The 23,408-nt window shown below is 45.0% G+C and overlaps 2 protein-coding genes across 5 annotated transcripts in view; both read right to left on the reverse strand.

Moving 5' to 3' along the window:
* ndrg3a (ndrg family member 3a) overlaps window positions 1–1,039 on the reverse strand; it is a 59,224-nt gene extending 58,185 nt beyond the window's left edge. Inside the window, exon 1 of the mRNA XM_012858447.3 lies at window positions 847–1,039. The gene's annotated coding sequence lies outside the window, so the exon portion shown is untranslated. The remainder of the gene's footprint in view (window positions 1–846) is intronic.
* Window positions 1,040–4,193: 3,154 nt separating this feature from the next.
* Window positions 4,194–23,275, reverse strand: phf20a (PHD finger protein 20, a). 4 transcript variants are annotated; one of them, XM_036151291.1, is made up of 18 exons: window positions 23,128–23,275; window positions 22,052–22,240; window positions 19,673–19,779; window positions 19,037–19,208; window positions 18,715–18,799; window positions 16,623–16,699; window positions 15,950–16,544; window positions 15,824–15,874; window positions 15,463–15,738; window positions 15,142–15,336; window positions 12,853–12,936; window positions 12,184–12,339; window positions 10,469–10,650; window positions 10,283–10,382; window positions 7,996–8,191; window positions 7,440–7,884; window positions 5,470–5,638; window positions 4,194–5,371 (listed from the first exon to the last, which is right to left on the reverse strand). In XM_036151291.1, the coding sequence occupies exons 3-18, from the start codon at window positions 19,753–19,755 to the stop codon at window positions 5,229–5,231; spliced, it is 3,009 nt and encodes a 1,002-aa protein (XP_036007184.1). In that variant the 5' UTR covers window positions 19,756–19,779; window positions 22,052–22,240; window positions 23,128–23,275; the 3' UTR covers window positions 4,194–5,228. The 4 variants fall into 4 exon arrangements, with proteins under 4 accessions (XP_036007184.1, XP_012713858.2, XP_036007185.1 ...); XM_012858404.2 differs by lacking the exon at window positions 22,052–22,240; XM_036151292.1 differs by lacking the exons at window positions 22,052–22,240; window positions 23,128–23,275 and adding an exon at window positions 21,623–21,982.
* Window positions 23,276–23,408: the final 133 nt, after the last annotated feature.

Consider the following 23,408-nt stretch of genomic DNA (forward strand, 5'->3'; position numbering starts at 1 on the left):
CTTCCCATGCCTGCTGCTGATGCTGCACTTCACGGTGGGACATGTGAGTCCTGAACTGATTCTGTTTGATGGTGACAGACACAGAAAAATAAAAAGACTAACACTGACACCATTGGCCATCACAACCCCCCCTCCCCAACAACTGGACCCACTTTTCTGTCTCCTTCCTTTGTCTTTGGCAAACCCAGAGATCACCCAGTCCCGCCGTGAATAACCAAAAACTACTGGGAAGTTTTCTTCAGAGGTTTACACACTTGGTCGTGTTCTTGTTGGTATCATTTTAAAGGCTTAGTGGAGCCGTAGTGGGCAGGAGGCATACTTGTTCCTGCAGGTGCGCGGAGGAATAACCTGTTAACTCCTCTCTCTGGCTCGGGCATCGTGACGGGCCTCGTCCCTCTCTCTCCTCTAACAAAACTACAGCTTATTTAGTTCTTACGTGATAAAAAATAAAATTAAAAAAACAGACATGTTTATTTTGAGCGAGCTGACGAAAAGACAGAGAGGAGCTCCCGGGCCTGTTAATGTCGCATCTGTGAGAGAGAGAGGAGCAGCGGGGGGGCTCGGTCCGCACCAGCTGAGCTGCAGCTTTTCTCACTCCGCTCCCCCTTTCCAGTCCTACCGGGGCTCAAACATGTGGCTTTCGGCGCTAAATTAGGACTTTTAGTTTAAAAAGCTTTCGCCGCCGACGACTGTTCGCCTGCGGTAAAGGGGGGCGCGTCGAGACGGGAACACGGCGGACCGCGCTACACCCAGAGAGCTGAGGTAATCTCCTGTAGCGTCGGGCAAACATCTGTGACAGTGGTTAGACGGGAGATGTTCCGGGCCGAACGCGAACGCAACACTTACCTCGTCGGGTAAAAAAAAAAAGAAGAAGAAGAAAAAAAAGAAAGAAATGGGCTTCCGGTGGATTGAAGGTGAGCTCCTCGCTTGATAAATTGGCAAACAGAAACAAACGAGTGTGTCTTTCGAGCGGTGTAGAACAGCCAGCTTCTGCTTGCCGCTTCCTCTCCCTACGACAGCCTGGAAATCCGAGGGACTGTGGGCGGACCTGCACGCTGCGGAGGAGACGCCGCGCAGCAGCCAATGGGAGGAGGCGGCGCAGCGACGGAGATAGGAGGAGGAAACAGGAGTTGTCACTCTGTTAGGAAAAATAGGGGCATTTAAAAAAAGAAAGCATAACCCGTAAAACTCAGCACAGTTTACAGATAAAACGTATCAAATTTACAGAGTTTACTACGGGTAATTTTAAAAATATGGTTCACAGCTAATAATAATAAAAAAATCAGTTTATCAGAAACTACTATATTATGTCTGATCTATCAAAAGGGACATTAGTACATGTATCTCATCGTTATCTGACTTGACAATTCTCTAGTCACCCACCACAGAAGAGAGTGACAACAGGTAATTCCTAAAAAAACAAACAAAAACAAAGCTCGCAAGAAAAAAATAGACCGCATTGAGATAACTTAGCTAGTTGTAGTTTCTTAAAGTCTTTACCAGAACACCACAGGGTCTCCCAAAAATTTTTTTGCTGCACTAAACTGCAATCAACTACTATATTACTGCAATAGGCAGTCTGAATGTAAGGTATTTAGCTGATATTTATTGCAACCCAAGCCTATCTTTGTGATATCGTTACGCTGTGTAGTGATAATGCAATAGCGAATCAAATTAGTCATTTATTGTAAAGCCCTGATGTCCATCCATATTATTGGAAAGTTGAGAGAAACCAAAGAGAGTGGAATAAAAACACGTAATCCTGACCATTGTGCCCTTGAGAGGATTGTGAAGTGAAGCCTATTCAAGAGTTCAGGGCAGCCAAAGCCCACTCCTGTACCAGAGGGAAAGCCATCCATCCACCCATCCATCCATCCATCCAGTCGCGCTGCTCCCAGATTGGGTCACTGGGGCAACAAGTCCAGGAGGGACACTCAGACATCCCTCTACCAGACGGCATCCTTTAGCTCACTGTGGGGGATGCCACAGGCAGACAGGATATATGCTGAAGTCTCTCCAGTTAGTTCTGGGAGTTCCTCGGGGGTCACCTCCCAGTGCGACGTGCCTGAAAAAACCTTCAAATTGAGGCACCCAGGTGTCCTCCTGAACAGACGCCCACCACAGCAGTGGCTCTACCTCCCCCAGGATGACAGAGCTTCTCCTCCTATCTTTAAGGCTTAGTCCAGCCGCTACGACACACGGCAGTGGGCCTTCTCCACATCCACAGAACACATGTAGACCAGAGAAGCATTCTCCCATGATCCCCTCAGCAAATCTGCCAGGGTAAAGAATTGGTCCACTGTTTCATGACCAGGAAGAAAGCCACATCCTGGATGTTCAACCAACAACCCCCAGAGTAAGCTTTCCCAGGGAGGCTGAGAAGTGTGATCGCACGCTCTACAAACCCTTTTAAAAATTGGGACCACCCATCTTTTTAGCTTCCTCTGCACACACAGTGATGAAATCACCTTAATTCAAGTCATCATGCTTTGTTTCTTCCACCGTCAAAACCAGGAGTGACCTATCTGGCCTAAAAACAAAGACCAGACCACCGCTCAGGGGCTTAAAGTTCTCTTCTGGGAAGAAAGGACATTTGTGGATGGCATTTGGACACCAAGCTGGCATAGCTGGAAAAACAGCGAGGGACAGAATCGAAGTTGGTTCAGGTCCAGCGGGACGTTTCCAGTCAGTGAAGATTCGGGGAGCCACGTCATCTTCTGGTGTTGGTCCACCGCGTTTGATCGAATTCAGCACAGCTGTCAGGCAGGACATTTCAGAGCGCTTTGTTTCCTTCTGCTGACAAGATTTTTTTTAGTTCAGCAGGATTTGGCACAAGCCCACGCTGCCTGGGTACTAGTGCCAGATTTAACTGGCAGCAAAGCAACATGAAATAAAAACCCAGGGGTGGAGGTTTTACCAGCAGAAAGAGAAGACCCAGATGAGCTAAAGCCCAGCTTTAAAGCAATCCTGGCTTTATTGTATCAAAAACCTTTATTGGTCTCATGTAATATTTTCATTGTCGAAGACATCGACTTGTGGAATGACATTTACCTGAAACCCATATTAAGAGTAACTGGGAATAAATGCAAATAATCAGCATCTCAATTTTGCTAATATCTCAATACGATTCTTAAGTGGAATCTAACATTCAGTAAATCACGTGTTCTGATGAAGCTCATATCAGACTTAAAGTACATTTTGAAAATAACTTAAGTATTAAACATGCTTTTCAATAAACCCACACCCCTGCATTCAAAACTTATTTAAATGTTAACGGTCATGTTTGCAGTACTTGTAAACATGACTAAAAATACAGGCCATGAATATTCTTTAATCTATATCAGGGTTCTGCAACCTGTCCAACACAAAGAGCTATTTTTGGCCCCAGTCAGCCTCATTGAAACTTTAGTGCCACAAATATGACACGAACGTTTGAAAACAGACAAGTTTGAATTTCTGATGAAGACCTAATATAGGAAATGACATTTTAAAGAACTGTTTTGAGTCTTTTACTAATATAGGTTTTAAAATAAATAGGATGGCTAATTTATTTCCCCCCAGGGGATGTTGACATTTGTGGAAAAATTATGCAAAAAAAGTTTCGTACAGTTCTGTTGTGAGAATTAATTGCAAATATTCTATGAAAACTGCTGCAACCTGTGTTTTTATGTCTATTTAAAACAGATGGTTCTTCATTTTTGGCCAATGTTAAGAGCCGCTGTTGAATGTCTAAGGAGCCAGGTTGCAGACTCTGATCTATACCAAGTGCTCCACTTTGGGAAATGACTAAATGCAACTAGATTTATTTCTATTTTGTGTAAAATAAAAACTTTAAAATTTTAAATTAGCTGAAAATTTCATTTATCTTATAAAAATGTATGTGTTTCCATTTGCAATCTCAGATGAATGAGTTTCTAGTCCCGTGAAGTCTCCGTTTTCAATCTGATTGCAAAAAAAAATAAATAAATAAATAAATAAATAAAGAGCTTTGACAAGAACTAGATTTCCTACCAGATCCCTTCAGAAACGCATCCAGTTGCAGTGTTAATGTTTTTTGGCGCTCGCGCTGCACTTCTTCTGACCTCCCATTAACCTGATCACATTCAAATTAAACACATTTCGACTAAACACAAAGGGAATCAAACTTGTTCAAACACAGAACATGAGTGCGCCACTAGAAAAGCTCAAAGATGTGCATAGAGATTAATAACAATCATAGTTTATTTATGTTCCAGGAGAGCCGTTTGCACTGTCTTTAACATTTTCCCTGCTTCTAAGACACTGTTACAGTACAATAGCATACAATATCTGTATCTTTATTCAGAACATGTTTTGAATGACAGCCTAAAACAAAACAGAATCCAAGGAAAAAAAAAAAACAGATGAAACAGAATAAGATAAAAAAAAATGTACACATGTTCTAGGTAATATATTACACTTACACAAGATGCTATGTTTAGAGGAATCCACATTACACGTTCCCAGTGAATAATACTTCAAAATGCTACAGTGACACAATTACAGAAGTAAAAAGGGATAAAGTAACTGACATGGATGAGCACATAATGGAGACAGAAGCATTTCAGCACAACCTACCGTTCATGAGAGACAACAGAATTACTTCACAGTGTAAAAGCAAACCCATCTTTTCCACAGACCTCTTTCAAAAGTAACGGCGGACGGCTTCGAACAACCGTCCGCACAAACTGACCTTCTGACTGAAAATGGCAGGACAGATGAATAAAAATGAAGTTTGAGACCAAGTTAAAGCAAAAACAAGAAGAAGTGTCTTCAAAACACTATTGCAAAGAGTGTTGGTTCTGGTACTGCAATCTGGACCTAAAGCTGTGTTTAAAGCACGGTGCGCCGAGAGAGACGGGCCAACCTTACGTGGTGGTTCAGACAAAAGGCATTCACAGGGTTTAGAGTTGCATGGGAGCCACATTAAGTGTGATCTGGTCCTACGGGTTTCCTTCTGCGTTTTTACGAGGCTGCTCTTTGTGGTTTTTATGCCGACGTAGGATGCTGGGTTTCCGTTCGGCTCGTGTCGATACTCGTGTGACTCAGGCTGGCTGCAGCGCTGGATTTCACCCTCACACGGGAGAAGCTGAACGAGGTCGGATCGGAGCTGGCGCTGACGTTTCCTCCCGCAGAGCCTCGTCCGCCGCTCTGCCGGAGCGGGCGGCGTGGCGCCCCCCCCCCCAACCCTCAGCCGATCTGTGGCGCCCTCATGTGGAGCTGAACAGAGCGATCTGCTGCACCTTGCCCAGCTGAGTCAGCAGCCGTTTCATGCGGTGTTTAAGCTGAGGGAGGCGTGCCAGAGGTTCAGGAGGCTCCAGCTCCCCGGTGTAGTCCAGCCAGCTCTCCAACACTGAGGAGGAGGAGGAGGAGGAGGAAGAAAGAGTGGAGGTCAGGGAATGTTTCTGGGCCAGTGGACCGGCTCAAAGCTGGTAGAGACGGCGTTCTTACCGTCCAGCTCTCGCTCTATGAAGTCCATCCTGTGTGAGACTTCGTCCTGGACAGCATCGATGTGATCCAGCAGGTTAACCTGCCACTGCTGGTACTGCCCGTTATCTACAAGCTCTCTGCCGTCGTCTTCCTGGTCCTCAGGGTGCGTCCATGACACGCCCGTCAAGGCCTGAAAGAAAAGATTACATTTTCAGTACGCCATGTCCTCCCAGACAAATCAATTCACATTGCTATTTTACAAACGCCTTTAGTTTAACTACGTTATATCTAAAGAAAACTGGCGTTTCGATCATTGTTCCACATAATAAACCGTCTGGTGAGGATCAGCCAACTTTACGCAACCGGTGACCGGCTGCGTAGAGATATTCAAAGATCCTCTTTTTTCCCCCAGTCAGTGAACGCAACATGACTCAGTCTAACAACACTCTGCGGTGTGGAGGTTGTTACTGAGGAAAGACAGTTTGCCGTCTTTGCCGTTCTGAGTATAAGGAAGGTTAAAAATTAGTCTGCAGAACATATGGGGCCAGTTTAAAAAGAAACGTCTTTCTTATGACATGAGACATGACTGCTCGCCCTCCAGGTGTTGGGAGAGAGCAAGGCTTTGAGCGTACAACAGGAAGGCTGAGAAGGGACAAAGTTGCTGGGTTTCACTCTTAAATGTCCCACCACCGTCATAAAATACTCGGGATGTGAACGTTTTGTAAATTGTGAGACCAGAGGCGGTTGTCCACTTAATCATCAACTCCGGTCCTGGAGCTCCGGTGTCATGTGATTTTTTATATGCGTCTCTGCTTCATCACGCCTGAGTCACAGCAGGACTGGAGAAGTTGAATACAGACCGAGCAGCTAATGCAGACATTTGATTCCAGCGCGTTGGATCTGGGACACATCTAAAGTCACCAGGACATCGGACCTCCAGGACCGGAGGTGACCATCCCAGCCCTGCAGGGACCACAAAGCTGCTGCTGCTGCCTGGGATGAGCTAAACCGATGAGATACTAAAGCCAGTTTAAAATGTCAACGCCAAATAACTTCTCTTTGACCATAGTTGCTCAAGAGTCAGAATGGAAAAAAAGAGGAAACGAAGCTATTCGATAGTTAGGGCTGAACAATTAATCGCATTTTCAATTTAATCGTGATTTACAAAAACGTAATTTCCAAATCGCAGAGGTGAGCAATTTTTGGCTATGTAACAATTAGTGAATCAGACGCGTCCTTTAGGTGTTGGTAAAATGTTTGAAGTGGGTTTGCCTCCACATGGAGGGGAAAACACTTGCAGCAGTGAGATAATCTAATTTTATTACTTGTTTTAGAGTTTATATAATCATACAAAGCATTAAGTACAGGTCAATCAGTTTAATACATAGACTTGCTTGTTGGTTGGACTTTGCACTTAATTTAAAATCATTGTTGAACATAAATTAAATGATGTCCAATTAAATTAAAAGCTGTTCTCTTCAATAATATTCTGATCAATAGAAACATTAAAAGTTCATATTTAAAATAGTCCTTGTTTACAAACATCTTTATTTAGAGGCCATTTTTGTTGCTTGTGGTTAATGTGGAGAAAAGTCGAAATTGCAATTTTGGGTTGAAATATATCGTAGTCAGAACGCAATCATTTCTGCACCAAGTTTAGATGCTGTGGGTCTTTTAGCAACTAATCCACATGGTGAGGAAACAAATTGATTTGTTGTTTGTATATGTTTTAAAAACACATGATAAATTAAACTGGGGAAAAAAAATTGCATTAAATCGCAATATTAAGAAAAAAAAAAAAAAAAAGAAAAAAAAAAAAAAAAAAAAAAAATCGCAATTAGATTATTTTCCAAAATCGTTCAGCCTTATCGATAGTTTTCACTGATCTGCTTGGCAGAGATTTAACAAAGAACATTTGAAGAACTAGCTTGTCTGGTGCGATAGCTTATATAGTCATTCTTCACTGCTGGATTGCGGGTATATATCTGAACCTTGTTGCTGCTGCCTGTAGACTTGGGTTTGTCCACATCCAGCAGGCTTCCAAAGCGCTGCTCCCGCTCCAGCAGCTCCTCGGTGCTCCTCATGCTGTCCTCCAGCTCTGAACCCTGCCTGGTCTCCACCACCAGCCGCTGCTCCACGGCCGGGTAGTACGCCCGCGGCTTCTGGTAGCAGTGCTCGCTGGTGATGTACGAGTCCTGGAACGACGGGAAGGGGGAGCAGGAGCTTGAAGACGAGGAGGCGGCGGCGGCGGTGGCGGCCCGACTCAGCTTCTCCAGCGCGTTGGTCATCAGGATCTCTCCCCGGCTCATGTCCTCGTCGGGCGTCAGGGGGGACGGAGCCGCGTTGCTGCTCCGGCACGAGTCTGAGCCGAAGCGCTGCCGGTCCAGATGCTTCCAGGGCTGCTGCCATAGCCTGAGGTCGGGGTGAGTGCTGCTTCTGACAACAGAGAAAAGGGTTTTAAAGAGTAATTCAACATCAGAGCTACAGTCAGTCGCTTTCTACCACATATATACGCCCAGATCTGCGCTGAGGCGGCGCTTTACTCACTGCAGGACGCTCATCTTGAGCTGCAGCCCGTTGAGCACCTCCACCACGTGGTGCACGTCTCCCAGCAGCTGGTGGGTGGTGGTGATCTTTTTGGCGTTCTGGTGGGAGTAGTTCTCCTCCAGGAAGGAGAGGCCGTACATGTGACCGTTGGCCAGCCACTCACGATCGTACCAATAACGCAGACTCTGCCTCTGACCTGCGACGGACGACAAGTTTAACACGGGAGCCTCTGTGTCCCGAATAGACGAACATGTAGGTGATGTCTCATCCCACAATTCAACAAGTGCACAAATCCTGCCCTTTGTCAGCTTAAATATGATCTTACACAGACTTTTCTTTTTTATAAACATCTGTCGATTTATTTTTCCATCTGCTCTATGACATAATTCATACAATGTGTTGAATTTACTTAAACGTATACAGTCAGCTCCATAAATATTTGGATAGACATCTTTTCTCCAACGTTGGCTCTGTACATTCCCACGATAAATTTTAAATTAAAGGAGTCAGATGCAGATATAGTGCAGACTTTCAGCTTTGAACAACAAAAACATGAACATAAACATGTGAGGATCTAAAGGTTTTTATAATCCCTTCATTTCACATGCTCCAAAGGAACTGGACAAATTAAATAACTGAAAATAAATTGTTTATTTCTAGTACTAGGTTGAAAACAGGGACAGCCTGAGGTCTTGAACATGCTGGGTTTCCTGTTTAACGCTCTGCCGGGCTTTTCTGTCCAAAGTTTAGTCTAACAAGTGAAATGCTCCACTGAGTTAAGACCAGGCGACTGTCTTGGTTAGTCAAAAATATTCCACTTTGCTGCTTTAATGAACTCCTGGGTTGTACGTTTTGGATCACTGTCGTCCGTATCATGAAACCTCACCCATCAGTGTGACTGGATTTAGCTGGATGTGAGCAGACCGTACGTCTAGAAGACCTTTGGTCCTCATCATCAGTAAACACTAGCGTCCCTGTCCCGCTGGCAGCCGTGCACACCAAGCCATCACGCTGCCTCCACTGAGTTTTACTCATGACGTGGGACGCTTTGAGTCACGAGCCGCTCCACGCCTTCTCCAGACCTTTTCCTACACCATCGCCCTGGTAGAGGTGGATCTGGGCTCCATCTGTCCACAGGATGTTCTCCAGAACTGTGGCGGCTTTTTTCTGTAGCCAAGTCCAATCTAGCTTTTGTGTTCTGGAAGTTTCTGAGTGGCCTGCACCTTGCAGCGATCCTCTGTATTTCTGTTCATGCCGTCTTCTCTTCATGGGAGCCTTCATATGGATCCAGTGCCTCCTGCACAGCGTTGGTCACCTGGCTGGCTGCTGTGAAGGGCTTCCTCTTCACCGTGGAAAGGGTTCTGCGCTCATCCGGCACTGTGTGGACCTCCAGGTCTTTCTCCGCTGCAGAGTTCTCACCAGAGCTGTCTTTCCTTCTCAGGATGTTCCATTCTCCAGATGTTGCCTCTCCGGGTATCAGAGGACTTTTCTGTTTTCCCAGCTTAAGGATGGCTTGTTTCTCCTGCATAGAGCGCTGCTTTGACCACATGTCTGCTCACAGACAAATCTACCACACCTCACCAACTCCAGGCCTTTTCTCTCTTTAACTGGCAATGACACAATGAAGGAAGGGCCACAGCTGCCCATGAAATAGCCTCTGAGTCAATGGTCCAATTACCTTTGGTTCCTCTAAGAAAAGGGAGGCACATGTTGAGGAGCTGAAACTCCTAAACCCTTCAACCAGTTTAAATGTGGATGCCCTAAAATGAAAGCTGGGCGTCTGCACATTACGTCCATGTCTGTTTTATAACTATGGTTAATATATGCTTCAGTGACAGGGTGAGAAAAAAATAAAAAAAATAAACAGTCAGTACTCAAATACTCATGGACCGGACTGTAAAATAGCATAAACTGGGTAAAAGACCAAAAGCAATGGAGATAAATGATCTAAAGAGTGACTCAAGTTCAGTTCTAAGCAAATCTACATATTTTCCTGTCTAATATTTGTTGATGTTAAAAACTGATGATAAATCTATATATTAATAGAAAAGCACTATTTCAGCGCAAAGGCCAGAAAAGATTGAACTCCAAATATCAAAGATTCCAAAGCAGAAACTGTTTTTTTTAACATAATCCTTTTTTTTTTTTTTTCTCTTGTAACATAAATATACAATCAGAAGAAACAACCTAAAAACACATTTGTCATCTGTGACTCTAAAAATAAACCGTCCCATATTTAGCTCTCTGATGTCAGCAGATCTAATCATTTGCAGCATCTTGCTCTCACCTGGTGGGTCTCTGCAGATGTAGCAGGTGTATCTGTCTGGAACGTTGTCCTCCAGCAGACCCATGCAGGTGCCGTGCTGCCAGCACAGACAATCTTCACACTGACAAAACCAGAAATACGTAATGTCAAGTTATGCGCTCTAGACTGAGTAAGCGGTGATTGGTAAGTCAAGTCAAAGCAACACACCTGGATCATGAAGTCATTCTCCTCCTCCACCTCACAGATGCATCGCACGATCTCCTGGTCATTGGAGTCCAGAGCGCCAGAGTCGACACTAAGAGGAGGAGTGGTGACGTCCAGATCCATGTCGAAGTCGTCGTCGCTCCACCCACAGCTGTCAGTGGACCAGTCGCTGATGCTGTCTTCATCTGCAGCAACAGGGACGAGCACAACCTCTATTGATTCCACCGTGTCAGAACTAAAACGCAGCTGAAAACTGGCCGTAAGAAGCGCTTTGATGGGCAGATGCAGATTAGATCATGAAGCAAGCCGCTGGAGCAAAGAACAGTTTAGGATTCAACCAACCATGAGCTGCTGGTTGGAACTGAACATCTTTTTCTCAACACGACAACTCGCTCCGGTGTGGAAGTTGTTGGAGTAGGAAGACGACTCAGGACTAATTAGCTGGAGTTGTTAAAAATTAAGCCGTTAAAAAAAGAAAAATATCTTTTAACTCACAACGTGTCAGTGGTTGATCCAGGGTTAGATGACAGGATGGCTAAACATATTCCAGGAAATTGTCCACTGACCTTTGATTTCCTAACATTTTCTAATCCAGTGGGATTAAGAAATGTTTGCAGCTTTTTGGAAACTTCAAGGTAAAGCATCTACCGTCTCTAGTGAATACACAGGGAGACTGATGCTTATGGTTCTGCTCATCCAAACTGCTCATAGCCTTCAATCTTTTAAACCCGATGAAAACTCGTCTTTTCTTCCTGCCGTTTGACTGAAGCAGAATACCAGACCCTAACAGATCTGAAAGTTCTAGGTAGGGGTGGGCACTGAATTAGGCACCGACCGAATCCCGTCAGTACAACAGAGTACCGAGTGACAAACTGAAATGGTGTGCAAAGACATCGCAAATGTATCCCGCTCTGATTTACAAAGCAGGATAAAATAGGTTTTTATATATTTTTATTTTCTCTGAAACTGTCACACTAAAATAATTGCCTGAATTGAAAATTTCTGATTTTGTTATTAAACATTTATTACTACACAAACACACAATAGTACCAAAAATAGGTACCGGGTATTGGTGCTGCATCGGTTAAAATGTGAAAGCCACCCATCACTAGTTCTAGGTGGTAGTTGCTGTTGATTAGTTTCCTCTTTTGGTTTATTGTTTAGACGGTTTAACCTGTTTTGTTAAAGCACTTCTGTTTTTAAACATGTATAAATTGACATTGATTTTTATAGTCATGCAAACCACACAGATCACAATATAACAAGCTAAATAAAGTTTAAAATGCCATTTCCAAATCCTCCTTCGTCCACGTAAAGCTAGTAAAACCTTGTTTTACACTAACCCCTCTGTAACACCAACTCTGCTCATTATTTAAAGAAACCTCTCACAGCATGAAGGTGGGAAATATTCTGTATTTTTCCAGTGCTGGTAATTCTCAAAAAGAAATTGGAATAAAAGGAACACTGTGGTCAGCAGGTCAAAGCGTTACAAAGACTACCGATGAGAAACGAGCCACAAATCTCTGGTTGTTGTGTTTGAAGCCCTATTAGCAATGAGGTATTCATGCATATTACACTATATATAATTTGCAGAGCCGGCAGCATGGTGGATTGAATCCAAAGACAATAAAAGAAGAGCAGGAAGCAGCCAAACACACCTACTCAACATGAAGAGCACACACACACACACACTCAAACACGGTTATAGATATACCCACCATCCACAAGTATCTGCTCTGTGTAGCTGTGTCCAGGCCTGCTGGGGAAGGCCTCAGGCTTGTGATTGTGTGAGAGGGGGGATTTGAGTGGCAAATTCAATTTGGAGTGAAGACCCAATACTGAGATGTCAATATTCTCCTCACTACCTGTGTGTTCTGTTAATACAGGGAGGGGTGGGGGAGCACATGTGAAAACAAAAACGTCAGCTGTGGAAATGCTCAACAAACGCCCGTCAGGAGGCGACAAAACGCGGCACAGAAAACATCTTCGGCAGATCACGGACTCCACGACAAACTTTCACCCAGCTTACGTTTGATGCGTGACTCCATCGGTCAGAGGGAGGCGGCCTGTCTGTACAAACATCCGTGGCTCTACCCAAACACCGTGTAGGTTTATAACACGAACGGGAAGAATGGGTCTGCAGGCAATGTCTGTCTCACAGTAAAATCTGGCTTTTTAAAACCGATTAGCTGAAGCTTCCTGACTGTCATAATGGAGACACAGCAGCAAGAGATGTTACACGTCTCCCACGCACACACACACACTCAGCCACCACACCAGGAGGAGTGAATGCAGTGCTTGGTGCTTAGTAGGCTAGCCGTCACAGCAAGCGCACATGCAGAGCAGCAGACGATTGACCTCGCCCGTTCTGGGGACCTGCTTCTTACCAGACTTGGCCTTCTTTTTCTTCTTCTTCTTCTTTAGTTTAATGCGGAGGAAGTCCTTCTGTTTGGGTTTCTCTTTTATAGACCCTGAGAACCATTAAATAAGAAGCGTTAGGACTGGGAGCTACGGCGTAGAAATAAAATCTCCGATTGTGCCAAACATGATTAATCTAAATACTAGCTGGGAAACATGCTTGTAAAACAAGATGGCGGACACAGCCATTGTAAACAGTGAAAATAGAACTAAATATTTCCTGCTAGTGGTTTTGCACAATGATCTAGTTTTGACAAAAACGTCTAAGAACAGGCTCCATTTCCCTTGTGTAACTTCAAACTAATTTAAAAATAAGGAAATGATTAAATTAAAATCTTAGTGTAAAAAAATTGTTTCTACTTTAGAATATATTTCCAACACTGCATGCCATCAGTTTCCCCTTTCAAAACTGGTGTAGTGCAGTTTCATGGAAGCTCAAAGAGTGCGTTGGTAAAAAAAAAAAAAAATTATATATATATACTAAAAATATAAATCATAAATTTCAAATTTGAATTCATCACTAAAATCAATTTATCACCCAGCCCTAGATGTCAGGTAAAGACTGGACCCCTAGTTTAGATGTACATAAAACATGAGAATAAATTCATCATCTTGTACTGGAGCAATATACTGACTAGCAAGAATAACATCCAACCTTTAATTTAAACATATATTCAGTCAGGAGAAAAAAATAAATCTGACTCCCCCACTAAACTGAAGGTGTATCATTTTTGCCATTTATGTGTTGCTTGCCTAACTAGTTTAAAGTCCTGAGGCCCTAGAGTTGACTTTTCTTAAAGTTTCCTCAAGTCCCTTTTTCCTCAAGTCCCTGCGCTCGCACAAGACAGTCTCAACCTGCTCCTCAGGGGGACCGCGTGAAAAAAAAAAAAAAAAAAAAATCTTCCCAATCCACTCTAGTCTTATTTCTTTTGAATCTGAGGCCTTCCTCTTCTTCTCATAAACATGAACACGGTTCAAAGATCATGGTGAGAGCAGTGGAGCTATAATGAACGGCTAACACTGAAGCTAACCACTAAGATAACCTAGCTACTAAGCTAACCACTAAGACAGGGGTCACCAACATGGGGCCCGCGGGCACCAAGTAGCCCGCGAGGACCCCATATGGAGCCCACGAGTCTGTTCTAAAAAAAGCACAATCCACCAGTGAGCTGCATCTAAAACATTGTTTTATTCCATTACTCTCCCTGTTCACTCACATTTGTATTTATAAAGATTTAAAAATGACTGTCTATAACAAAGCATGAAAATGTGTTTATTTTACATAGATTCAAGGTGAATTCTGAATCTAATTCAAAGGTCAGTACTGGTAGCCCTTCGTATGACACAACACTAGTGAAGGAGCTCTCAGTTTCAAAAAGGTTGGTGACCCCTGCACTAAGATGACCTAGCTGCTAAGCTAACCACTAAGATAACCTAGCCTAGCTGCTAAGCTAACCAGATACATAAACACTAGAAATGTGTGTGTGCAGCCAGCAAGCGTGTCAGAATGATGGCATGTGGGACAACCAATAGATAATTCCCTCTGGGATTATTGAAGTATTTCTGATCCTGATAAGGTGATTCCCCCAGAACTTAACACAGTAGGGGGTGAGAGCAGGACCAATCCATGCTCTTCGGATCACACCGTAAGGACTGATTAGTTTTTACAGGCCTGCAGCTCCCACAGACATCGATTTTTTAACCCCCTGTTTCTGAGTACGTAATGTATTGACAACTATGAGGATGGAAGGACGATTTCACGCAGTATAACAAAAAGTGTTTCTGAACAGGATTACCAACTATAGCTTTCACTGTAAATTCATGATTTCCCGTTTCCCTGGGGTCTAAATGTGATGAAAAACAGAAGCCTGTTTCTCTTTGCCACTTCAAAACGGTAAAGACAAGATAACAGCCAATTTATTACCTAATTAAACAAATTAGTACCAGAACCTGGTAGGATGCTATGAATGGAGGGAAATCGTATCTCCAGAGATTAGAAGAACATTTACGTCTCAGAAATACATTTTCAGTGCAAGTGCGGTTATAGAAAATGCATTTAAATACAATCCGTTTTTAAAAAAAAAAAAAAACATCTTTAGGTTGCAGTAACAGTGGAATTTATTGCAACTATATCCTTTATGGTTAGAGGCAAAGAAAAAGCGTGTGCCCTACAAAAAGGACAACCAGGGTACAGAGAAGAGTGTCTACCACAAAATATGATCCATTTTTCACTAAATGAAACACAGCATCATACCCACCAATGTCAAAGCAAATCTTGTCGGTGTCCTTGTCCTGCAGCTGGCAAAGGTTCCTGTCCAGCTGGTTCTCCTTACTCTTGTCCCTCAGCAGCGCCCTCTGCTGGTGGCTCTGGGCGCAGACTGCAGGAGGGGCTGATGTGCGCCTGCCTGTGGTCTTAATATCAGCGCGCGAAGCAGCAGCAGCTCCAACTGAGTCTGAAATGGACAGAGAACCAAAAATGACTCGACGTATTGTGCGATTAAAGGGTGTCACGATTCAGAAATCAGACGACGGTTTGTGAACGCGCCGTCTCCGGGGGTTCAGCGAGCCGCGGGACTCACGCATAGAGGCAGAGATGGTGCGGCGTCTCTTTGAGCTCTCCAAAGCAGCTGCGGTGGCGGCGGGCTGCTTGTCAGACGCCCTGGTCTGGACGCTCCTGGTGGGGCTGTGCTGCCCCTCCGGAGGCGGCTCCTCGCCGTGGTAATATTTCATGTGGTAATGCAGCAGCTTAGCTTTACGGAATGACTTTGTGCAGCCTGGAGCGCTGCACTTGAAGGGATTGTGGTCGAGGTTGATGGACAGAACGGGAGGCGGCTGGTTTTTAATGACTCGGTACACTAAAAGACAAAAAAAAAATAAAAAGTGTGAAAAATAATAAAAGAGCAGCAGAAGTGATGAACGTTTCATTGCACATTGACTTACACGGCTCCCTGCTGAATCTGTTGGGGTTGTGGAAGCCCTGCTTCCGTACCGCTGACAAACAATGGAAAAGTTAAAATTGGTTCTTATTTTTTGTATCTGCTTATATCTGCTGCCGTTAACACTTACGTTTCACGGGCTGAGGAGGCGGCGCGTCTGCTGCAGGCGGCGCGCTCTCTGATTGGACGGCCGGCTTCTGCTCCACGTCCCCGCTGGATTCTGCGGTTGTCGTAGTGACAGAGTCCTGCTCTGTTGGCGCCGACGACTCGCTCTGCATATCTGCGTATGGCTTGGACGACTCCGTGTATGGCTTTGTTACGACCTGCTCCGACTCCTCCTCTTCCCTCTTCACCTCTCCGTTGACGTGACGCGCTCCCTCCGTCGCCTCGTCCGTCTCAACCTTCACTCCGTTGGCGAGTCCCGTTTCCTTCTCAGCGTCCATAGGGCTGCTCTGCTCGGTGTGATCGGAGGAGTCTTTCTCCCGATCGGTGGCGGTATGTTCCGCCTCTGCCACGCCGTTCACTTTCTGATCTTTACCGTTTAACGGCCCTTCCTCCTGCTCTTCATCGTCGCTGTTGCTGTCCTCCTCCTGGTCTGAAGTGCTGCGCCGGGCTCGCTTGTTCTTGGGACAGCCGTTCTCCTGAGGTCTTCGGTCTCTGCGGCTTGGGGCCCTCCTCGCCGTAATCCTGTCTGAGGACCGAGATTTGCCCCCAGCGCCACCTCTCTGTCAGAACAAGAAGACGGTTCAGAAAGCAACACGACCGGAGGAAGCCGTCGATGTGAGACCCAAAGAAAGATTTACCTCTTTAATATAAGGCTTTACATGCATCCCCTTCACTGTCTGGATGACTCCGTCATAGAACTTCACAGTGTAGGATGCTGAATGAGAAAAACACAGAACAAACCGAAGCCAGCCGTGTTTTACAGTCAAATAGCTGCTCACAGAGCCTTAAGAAACAACCACACCCCTCAACGATGTCATTTCCTCATGTTACAACTACAAAATGCTGTGTGTGTAATTAGGAATCTACCTGATTAGTAACAGAAATGAGCAAATGATTATGAAGTTAAAAGGGACCATCTCCTATAACTGAGCAGCATACATTTGCCTTCACCCCCCCTGAGTCAACACACTGCTGGACCACCTTTCACTGCATTTGGTGAAGGGCTATATAGAGCAGCTTTGCATACAGGGTTCCCACACCTTGGTGAACATCAAATTCAAGGACTTTCCAGGACCAATTTCCTCAAATTCAAGGACCACACGTGGCAGCATTTACCTACTGTGACCGCTGAATAGGTTATCATATTTTAATACAATGCAAATTCAATAAAAGACTAAACGGCATAGAAGTTGTTGGGTCAGAACAGAAGCAATGCAAGAAAGTGGACTTAATTTATAGCCTACACTGATATTGATCATATTCATAGCCTACATTTATATCCACAGTACATGGCTATGCCATACTACATTACATATAACATTATGTTACATATACATTAGCCTACTGTTTCATGGGATTTTATGGAAAAAAGTGCAGCATTGAGATGTTCAGAATAAACCGTAGCCTACCAACTAACAAAGAAGAGCGAACGTACTTCTGCAAATTAAAAGTCTGCGGAATCAACATAATTTTAAAAGATTGTGTGGTAGTAAAATAATGACACATTAATCGTCATCCGTGTGAACTTTCAAACCCACAAAAAGATTCAAGGACTTTCAAGGACAAGGTGTTTTTTTTGGCTGTTTTCAAGAACTTTCAAGGGCCTTGAATTTATTTTTTTCAGATTCACAAGCTTTCAAGGATTTCAAGGACCCGTGGGAACCCTGTGCATATCTCTGGTTTGAAATTTTTGCCAATTATTCTTTTCACAATAGCTGCCAATCAGTGCGATTGTGTTGGTGAACGTCTAAGCTAGTCCTGTATGTTTAGGGCCGCTGTCCTGCTCAATAATGAACCTCCACCCAAGCCTCAAGTCTTTCATGGCCTCCAACTGGATTTCTTTCAGCATCGCCTTGCATTTAGCTTCATCCATCTTCCCCATCAACTCTGACTCGCCTCCCCATCCCTGCTACATAAAAGCACCCCTGTAGCTGTGGACCTCTTGACTGCTTCTCTGATTAACACCCAGCTTACCCGGTCAGTCAGTTTGGGTCGACGGCCATGTTTGGCAGGGTTTGAGTCGTGCCACACTGGACCCGTAATAAAGTGATGGACTGAACAGTGCTAAATGAGCGGCTCAAAGGTTACCGTACTTTTCGGACTACAAGGCACACCAATAAACCTTACATGTTCTCAAAAATGGATGACTGACCCATTTTATGTGGTCTAATGTGCTCAGAAATCTGTTAAAATGTGGAAGTATGACACCCCGCTCTGCTGAATGGATAGTCGGAGCATTACGGTACACTGTGTCACTACCTGAGCTGTCTACAAGAATGCCTGACTGTAATGTTGAAACTAGAAGTGGATTCATGTTAGGCAGCCCGAGTGTGGAGTTAATTCAGAATAAAAGTTACGTTTATTTTGGCCTCGTGTTAGAAACAGGGCAGTGTAGTCTGACTTCAACACGATGTCATGATGCTGTTCTTTGATGTTCTCTAACCAACGTCTGAGGCCATGAAAGCAGAGCTGGATGTATACTGAGATTAAATGACGGACGATTACAATATATTCACACACAGCCACGTCTGAAGGCTTGGTTTCTTCGGGCTGAACACAAACGCACGCGCCACTTTTTAGATTGTGTGTAAAACTGTTCACCCACTAAGGTTAATGCTTGGAACATGACATAACACTAAAAAAAAAAAAAAAAAAAAAAGTTAAGCGGTGTAAAGTCTTTTGCACGACACTGCGTACGTATCTCCAGAAGCTGGAATTACAGCGGCTTACCATCTTTGTTGACTGAAATGACCTTGGCTGGGTAGAAACGGCAGTCGGACCAGCTGGCCAGAACCTTGTCGTTTACGTGAAAGCCCTGGAGGAGAGAAGCCGGCGATCTTAGCATCTGTTGGTAGGTTAACAACTTAGAAGAGGGAAAGCTAATAGGAGCTGACAAAGAGCGGCTTTCTTTCTCTTGCTTCCTTAACGCTGAAGTAAAAAGGCTCCATTTAACAGATGTAAACAAACATACTTTAGTAAAACCTGGCACAGAAGCCAAAGAAGGTACGTTTTAGTGTTTAACAGCAGAAATGGGAGCGGGCTGTGGTCTTACAGGCGGAGAGCTGTCTTCATGCAGGCCCTGCCGCCTCAGCTGGACCCTCTCCACCGGTCTCAGGTAGGGACTGGTCCAGTCGAACCATTCATCGTAGCGGTGGCTCCACTGGCGGTAATGGATTAACACCTTTTCATCTTCGTAGTCAATCTTCTCTATGTTGGCAGCATACCTAGAAAGGGAAAATGGACGTATGGTTAGGGTGGCAGCTGAATTCACACAAGCAGGACTTCAGCCAGAGGCTTACTCATTGCTGGAAAATCAGAAATACTAAAATCGTGTCCAATCCCAGCACTAAACCAAACCTAGTGTTGCAAACGGATTATTTTCCAGCCAAAAATGTTTGTGCTGCCTTTCATATTTCTCAGAGGCACCAAAAGGTGCTTTTAGAGGAAGGAAATGTAGTGACTTAAGTGTGAGCTGGACTGCATGGAGACACTGAGCTCTTTCTCATGAGCTAGCAGCTGACTGGCCCAGGAGACGTGGAGCAATCAGAGCTCCTGCGTTTGTTTTCATTCCTTTCTAGCCACGGCCAACGAAGTAAAGAGGAAAGTATGTTATGAGAAGTGAATGGGAGGCTATGAGGGAAGTGAAACAGATAAAGGATGGAGAGGAATGAGCGAGGCCATGACTCACCAGTTTTTGAGGCTGTCTCTGGCCTCAAGCTGAGCTCCCACCTCAAATGTTATCCCTCTTCTGTTAGGGGGCGTCTTACTCATACTGCCCACATCAAGGCTCCCTTCCTGTACAAACACATACACGTTAACCAGAAACACACCAACACAGAACCAGACTCCTACAGCCTTGGCTGGGCTACAGACACAGAACCATCAAGGTCTTTGCAGGAGCGGCAGGTTTGTCCCTGAGGGAAGGAGCGACACCGCCGTTAAAGACTGGAGGACATACGGCCTCTGCAGCAACGCAGCAGTCATAGATTACACACATTAACTAGAGGCGCACTAGACCAGCCAGAGGCCACGCTCAGGTCTGATCGCAGATTTTCAGGTCAGACGCTGAAAGAAATCCGTTTTTTTATTGCTAAATGAATTACTGATTAAAAAAAACAAAACACTTCCAGCATTTACTGTATGAAGGAGACGTGTTACCCAACAGCGCTACTAAGATCTACTTTTGTCAGTGTGTGGGGAATCAAGCTCAGCAGGTTACTGGTGTCAAAGTTTGAAGAAGTGAAGAGTTTAAAACTGCTGAAATCTTCCTCCACGGCCTTTTAATACGACGAAGACTCAGCGATGCCTCTCAGCCACACGCTGCCCTGCACTGCCTGTCAGCAGGCTGAAAGAAGGCCACAGCCCCTCTGATTCTGACTGCATAACACTCGGCCACACAACTAACGGCGCCCCGCCCGTCCCTCTGAAGAACACGACTGACTGCAGGCCGGCTACCACAGCAGACAGCCTGACCGACCGAGGAGCTAAAATAAGTTTGTTCTTCTTGGGCAGAACGACAAAAAGGTGTATTCTGCTTAAAAAAGCACTAGGGGGGAAAAACAGCTACATTTACCAGGAGCTTAATCCACTTTTTTCTCCTTAGGCTACGTTATGCAACGTCAAATCTCTGCAATGTTAGATGCTATTTAAAGTGTAGAAACCAATGTGATTTTTAATGTATAATAGTTTAAATAACAGAACTCAGCTAAGGTTGTTTTTTATTGTTTTACATTTTTGTAAAAATAAGGTTTACCCAGGGTTATCATACATAAGTAGGGTTGGCCAACAAATGATTTTATCGATTAATTTGAATTTGCAACTCCTGAAGATATAATTATGGGGAAAAAAATGTTTTTTTTTAATGTTGCCAATCCAGTCTCCTGGGCTTCCATGAAACTTTGCACTACATCAGCTCCCAAAGGGGAAATTGTTTTGGCAATAGCATGCTTTGTTCACCATGTTTAGGAAAATATATTGTCCAAATACTCCACATTTTTACCCTAAGACGAAGCACTTTAATCTATTCAAACATTCTGTGTTATATCTTCATCACTCGCTAAGGAGGGGTCTGCCATCTTGTTTTATAAGCATGTTTTAAAGCATGTAAAAAAAAGAAAAAAAGTGCAGTCTGAAATCAGGTCAACGCCCAGATGACATTATTGAAATTAAAGTCTTTAGAAATAATTTCAGCAATCTGTTTTTTATGATACCAAAGGGAAGAAAGTCGACGAATCTGATTGGGTTAAAAACATAAAATCCCTGCTTTAATTTCTAAGACATATGACCCAGGCATGTACAAAGGACTATCATGCTGGCCAACACCCGAATCAGATCACGGCTGAGGAAGTTTTGCTTCGATCCACAACTGGAGACAGTCTTATTTTATGGGTGGCTGTCAGATACAAGGCCGTTACTTCTAATCAGAGGACCTGCAGGAGAGCTAATCTCTCGTGACACAGCCATCTTACACAGGGAACCTACCAAATCAGAGCCTGATTGCCATCAGCCTGCAACATGCCTGATATCTGGGCACCTCTGCCACCAACGGGGTGATAAACCGCAGCACTGAGGTGAGCCATGCCCCTGAGATGATGGTGAATATGCAGCGAACACCAGACGCTCAGCAACAGATACTCACACGAGCTGGTGGGAGACACACAGTGACCCTCACGAGGCTTTCAGCAAACCGATCACGGCAGAAAACACCGGCATTGATCTAGAAGACAACTACAAGGCTCTGGACGCGCGGGTCCATTCTGGCTCTCAGGCCAAGCGATCATGCACCAAACCGATCCCGCGTCGACTGATCGACGTGAATCCCGACAACACGCGCGTTTCGTTTCATTTTCCCACCCAGCCTCGAGAAAGGCCTGAGCGAAGTGGGTTCATTCAGCCGTCCAGGGAAGAGGAGGAGGAGGGGGGGAGCCACCGCATCGTCCCTCCTCCGCTAACACGGCTCCTTTTGTCGGCCAAAAAGCACCGCGGACACACCGACGATCTTTTTTTTTCTCCTTTCTACGAAGCAAGGATTAATATAATGTGATAAAAACGAGCGGCGGCGTCTTACGTGCGTCCCGCGCGCAGCCGCTCGGTCGGGCTCGCCATAGCGGAGGTGTAGCTGGCTTTCATTAACGCAGCAGCCTACAAACCGGATGTCTCCACACTGCCCGGCCCACGTGTTTTCTGCTCAGCCGATTTCGCGCACAGACACAAAAGAAGACAAAAGACTAGGGCGACTCTCCTTAAGAAGTGGCAGCTGGGAACAAAAATAAAAAATAAAATAAAAATCAGGGCACGACGTCAAAGCATGAATAACCTATTTTGTTGGATCCATGTTAAAAACAATAAAAATAAAAAACGAGAGGGGCCCGTGGATAGCTTAGGGTGACAGGCGAGCAGGGAGGAAACCGGCTTTGACTTGCAATAGTGGGCCAGAGAGCGCTCAGCATTATCTGCTGATCCATTTGACTTTCTGGTTCAGATTTTATGAACCGGCAGAGGGACAGTTTTCTTTCTGCGAAAAAACTCCCACGCGTGAACGTGTCTCGGCCTTCGCTTCCACAGATACAGACACAGCGCGAGCACGTGGTTGATTTCCAGGTAAGCTATTGTTGACCACTTCCACCGCTGCTGGGCACTTTGTTGTTCGGCGTTTTGTAACCACAGGGCGCAGCGAGGGACGACTCAGCTGTACGTCAGCGGCTTACGCAAACGTGACTGGTCGAGCCGGCGCGGGGTGGGCGGGGGCTCGCCGCTGATTGGCCGCGCGGCTGTCACTCACAGACCGGGGCTCTCCGTGGCCTCGCGCTAAGGCCTACCTCCTCGTACTTTTCCAACCGCGAACGAGCGGCGTGGAAATGCAAAACAGTAAACTTCTCCAACTGGGACGCCGCACTCACGGCTACGGCTGCTCGGTCAGTAAAATAAAAAAAACACGAGCACGCAGAGGGATAGAAGGGCGAGCTCACACGTAAAGCTACCAAATGTGCCCTGGGAACATTTAATTATCTACTTCGTCACGTTTGTTTTGAACTCTCAAAGCCGACATGCGGCATCACGCCGAGTGTGTGCCACTAACAAGGCCTCGTTTACAGCGGTATAAACTCGGAGATGCGCCCTATCCAGAGGATTTGAGCCTCTTACCTGTTTTCCAGTCACTATGTGTCGGGTTGAGCGAAGAATATAGCCTCTAATCCCTTGACTGCGCAGCTACAGCCGCCTCCGCCTGTCTGCTCCAAACCACGCAGTTGAATTTCTCTCGCCTGCATTTACCACCGGCGCGGGTAGTGTAACGGCACACTGCGCATGCGTGTAGGACGACCTGAACTCTAGTTGTTGTTTCTTAATAGAAAATCGTTGATATTCATGAACGAGGACAGTCAAAAGTCAAAATGTGTATTCATTTTCTACATCGTAAATCCTGC

Source organism: Fundulus heteroclitus, chromosome 20 (genome assembly GCF_011125445.2).
Source record: "Fundulus heteroclitus isolate FHET01 chromosome 20, MU-UCD_Fhet_4.1, whole genome shotgun sequence".
NCBI classification, from domain to species: Eukaryota; Metazoa; Chordata; class Actinopteri; order Cyprinodontiformes; family Fundulidae; genus Fundulus; species Fundulus heteroclitus.

Coding starts and splice junctions, on each gene's coding strand:
- phf20a (XM_012858404.2), bottom strand. CDS start 19,755: ATGAGTAAGACGCCCCCTAACAGAAGAGGGATAACATTTGAGGTGGGA. Junction 16,700..18,714: donor CATTTCAGTCAACAAAGATG/GTAAGCCGCTGT, acceptor TTTCTCATTCAG/CATCCTACACTGTGAAGTTC. Junction 7,885..7,995: donor CTCAAGATGAGCGTCCTGCA/GTGAGTAAAGCG, acceptor CTCTGTTGTCAG/AAGCAGCACTCACCCCGACC.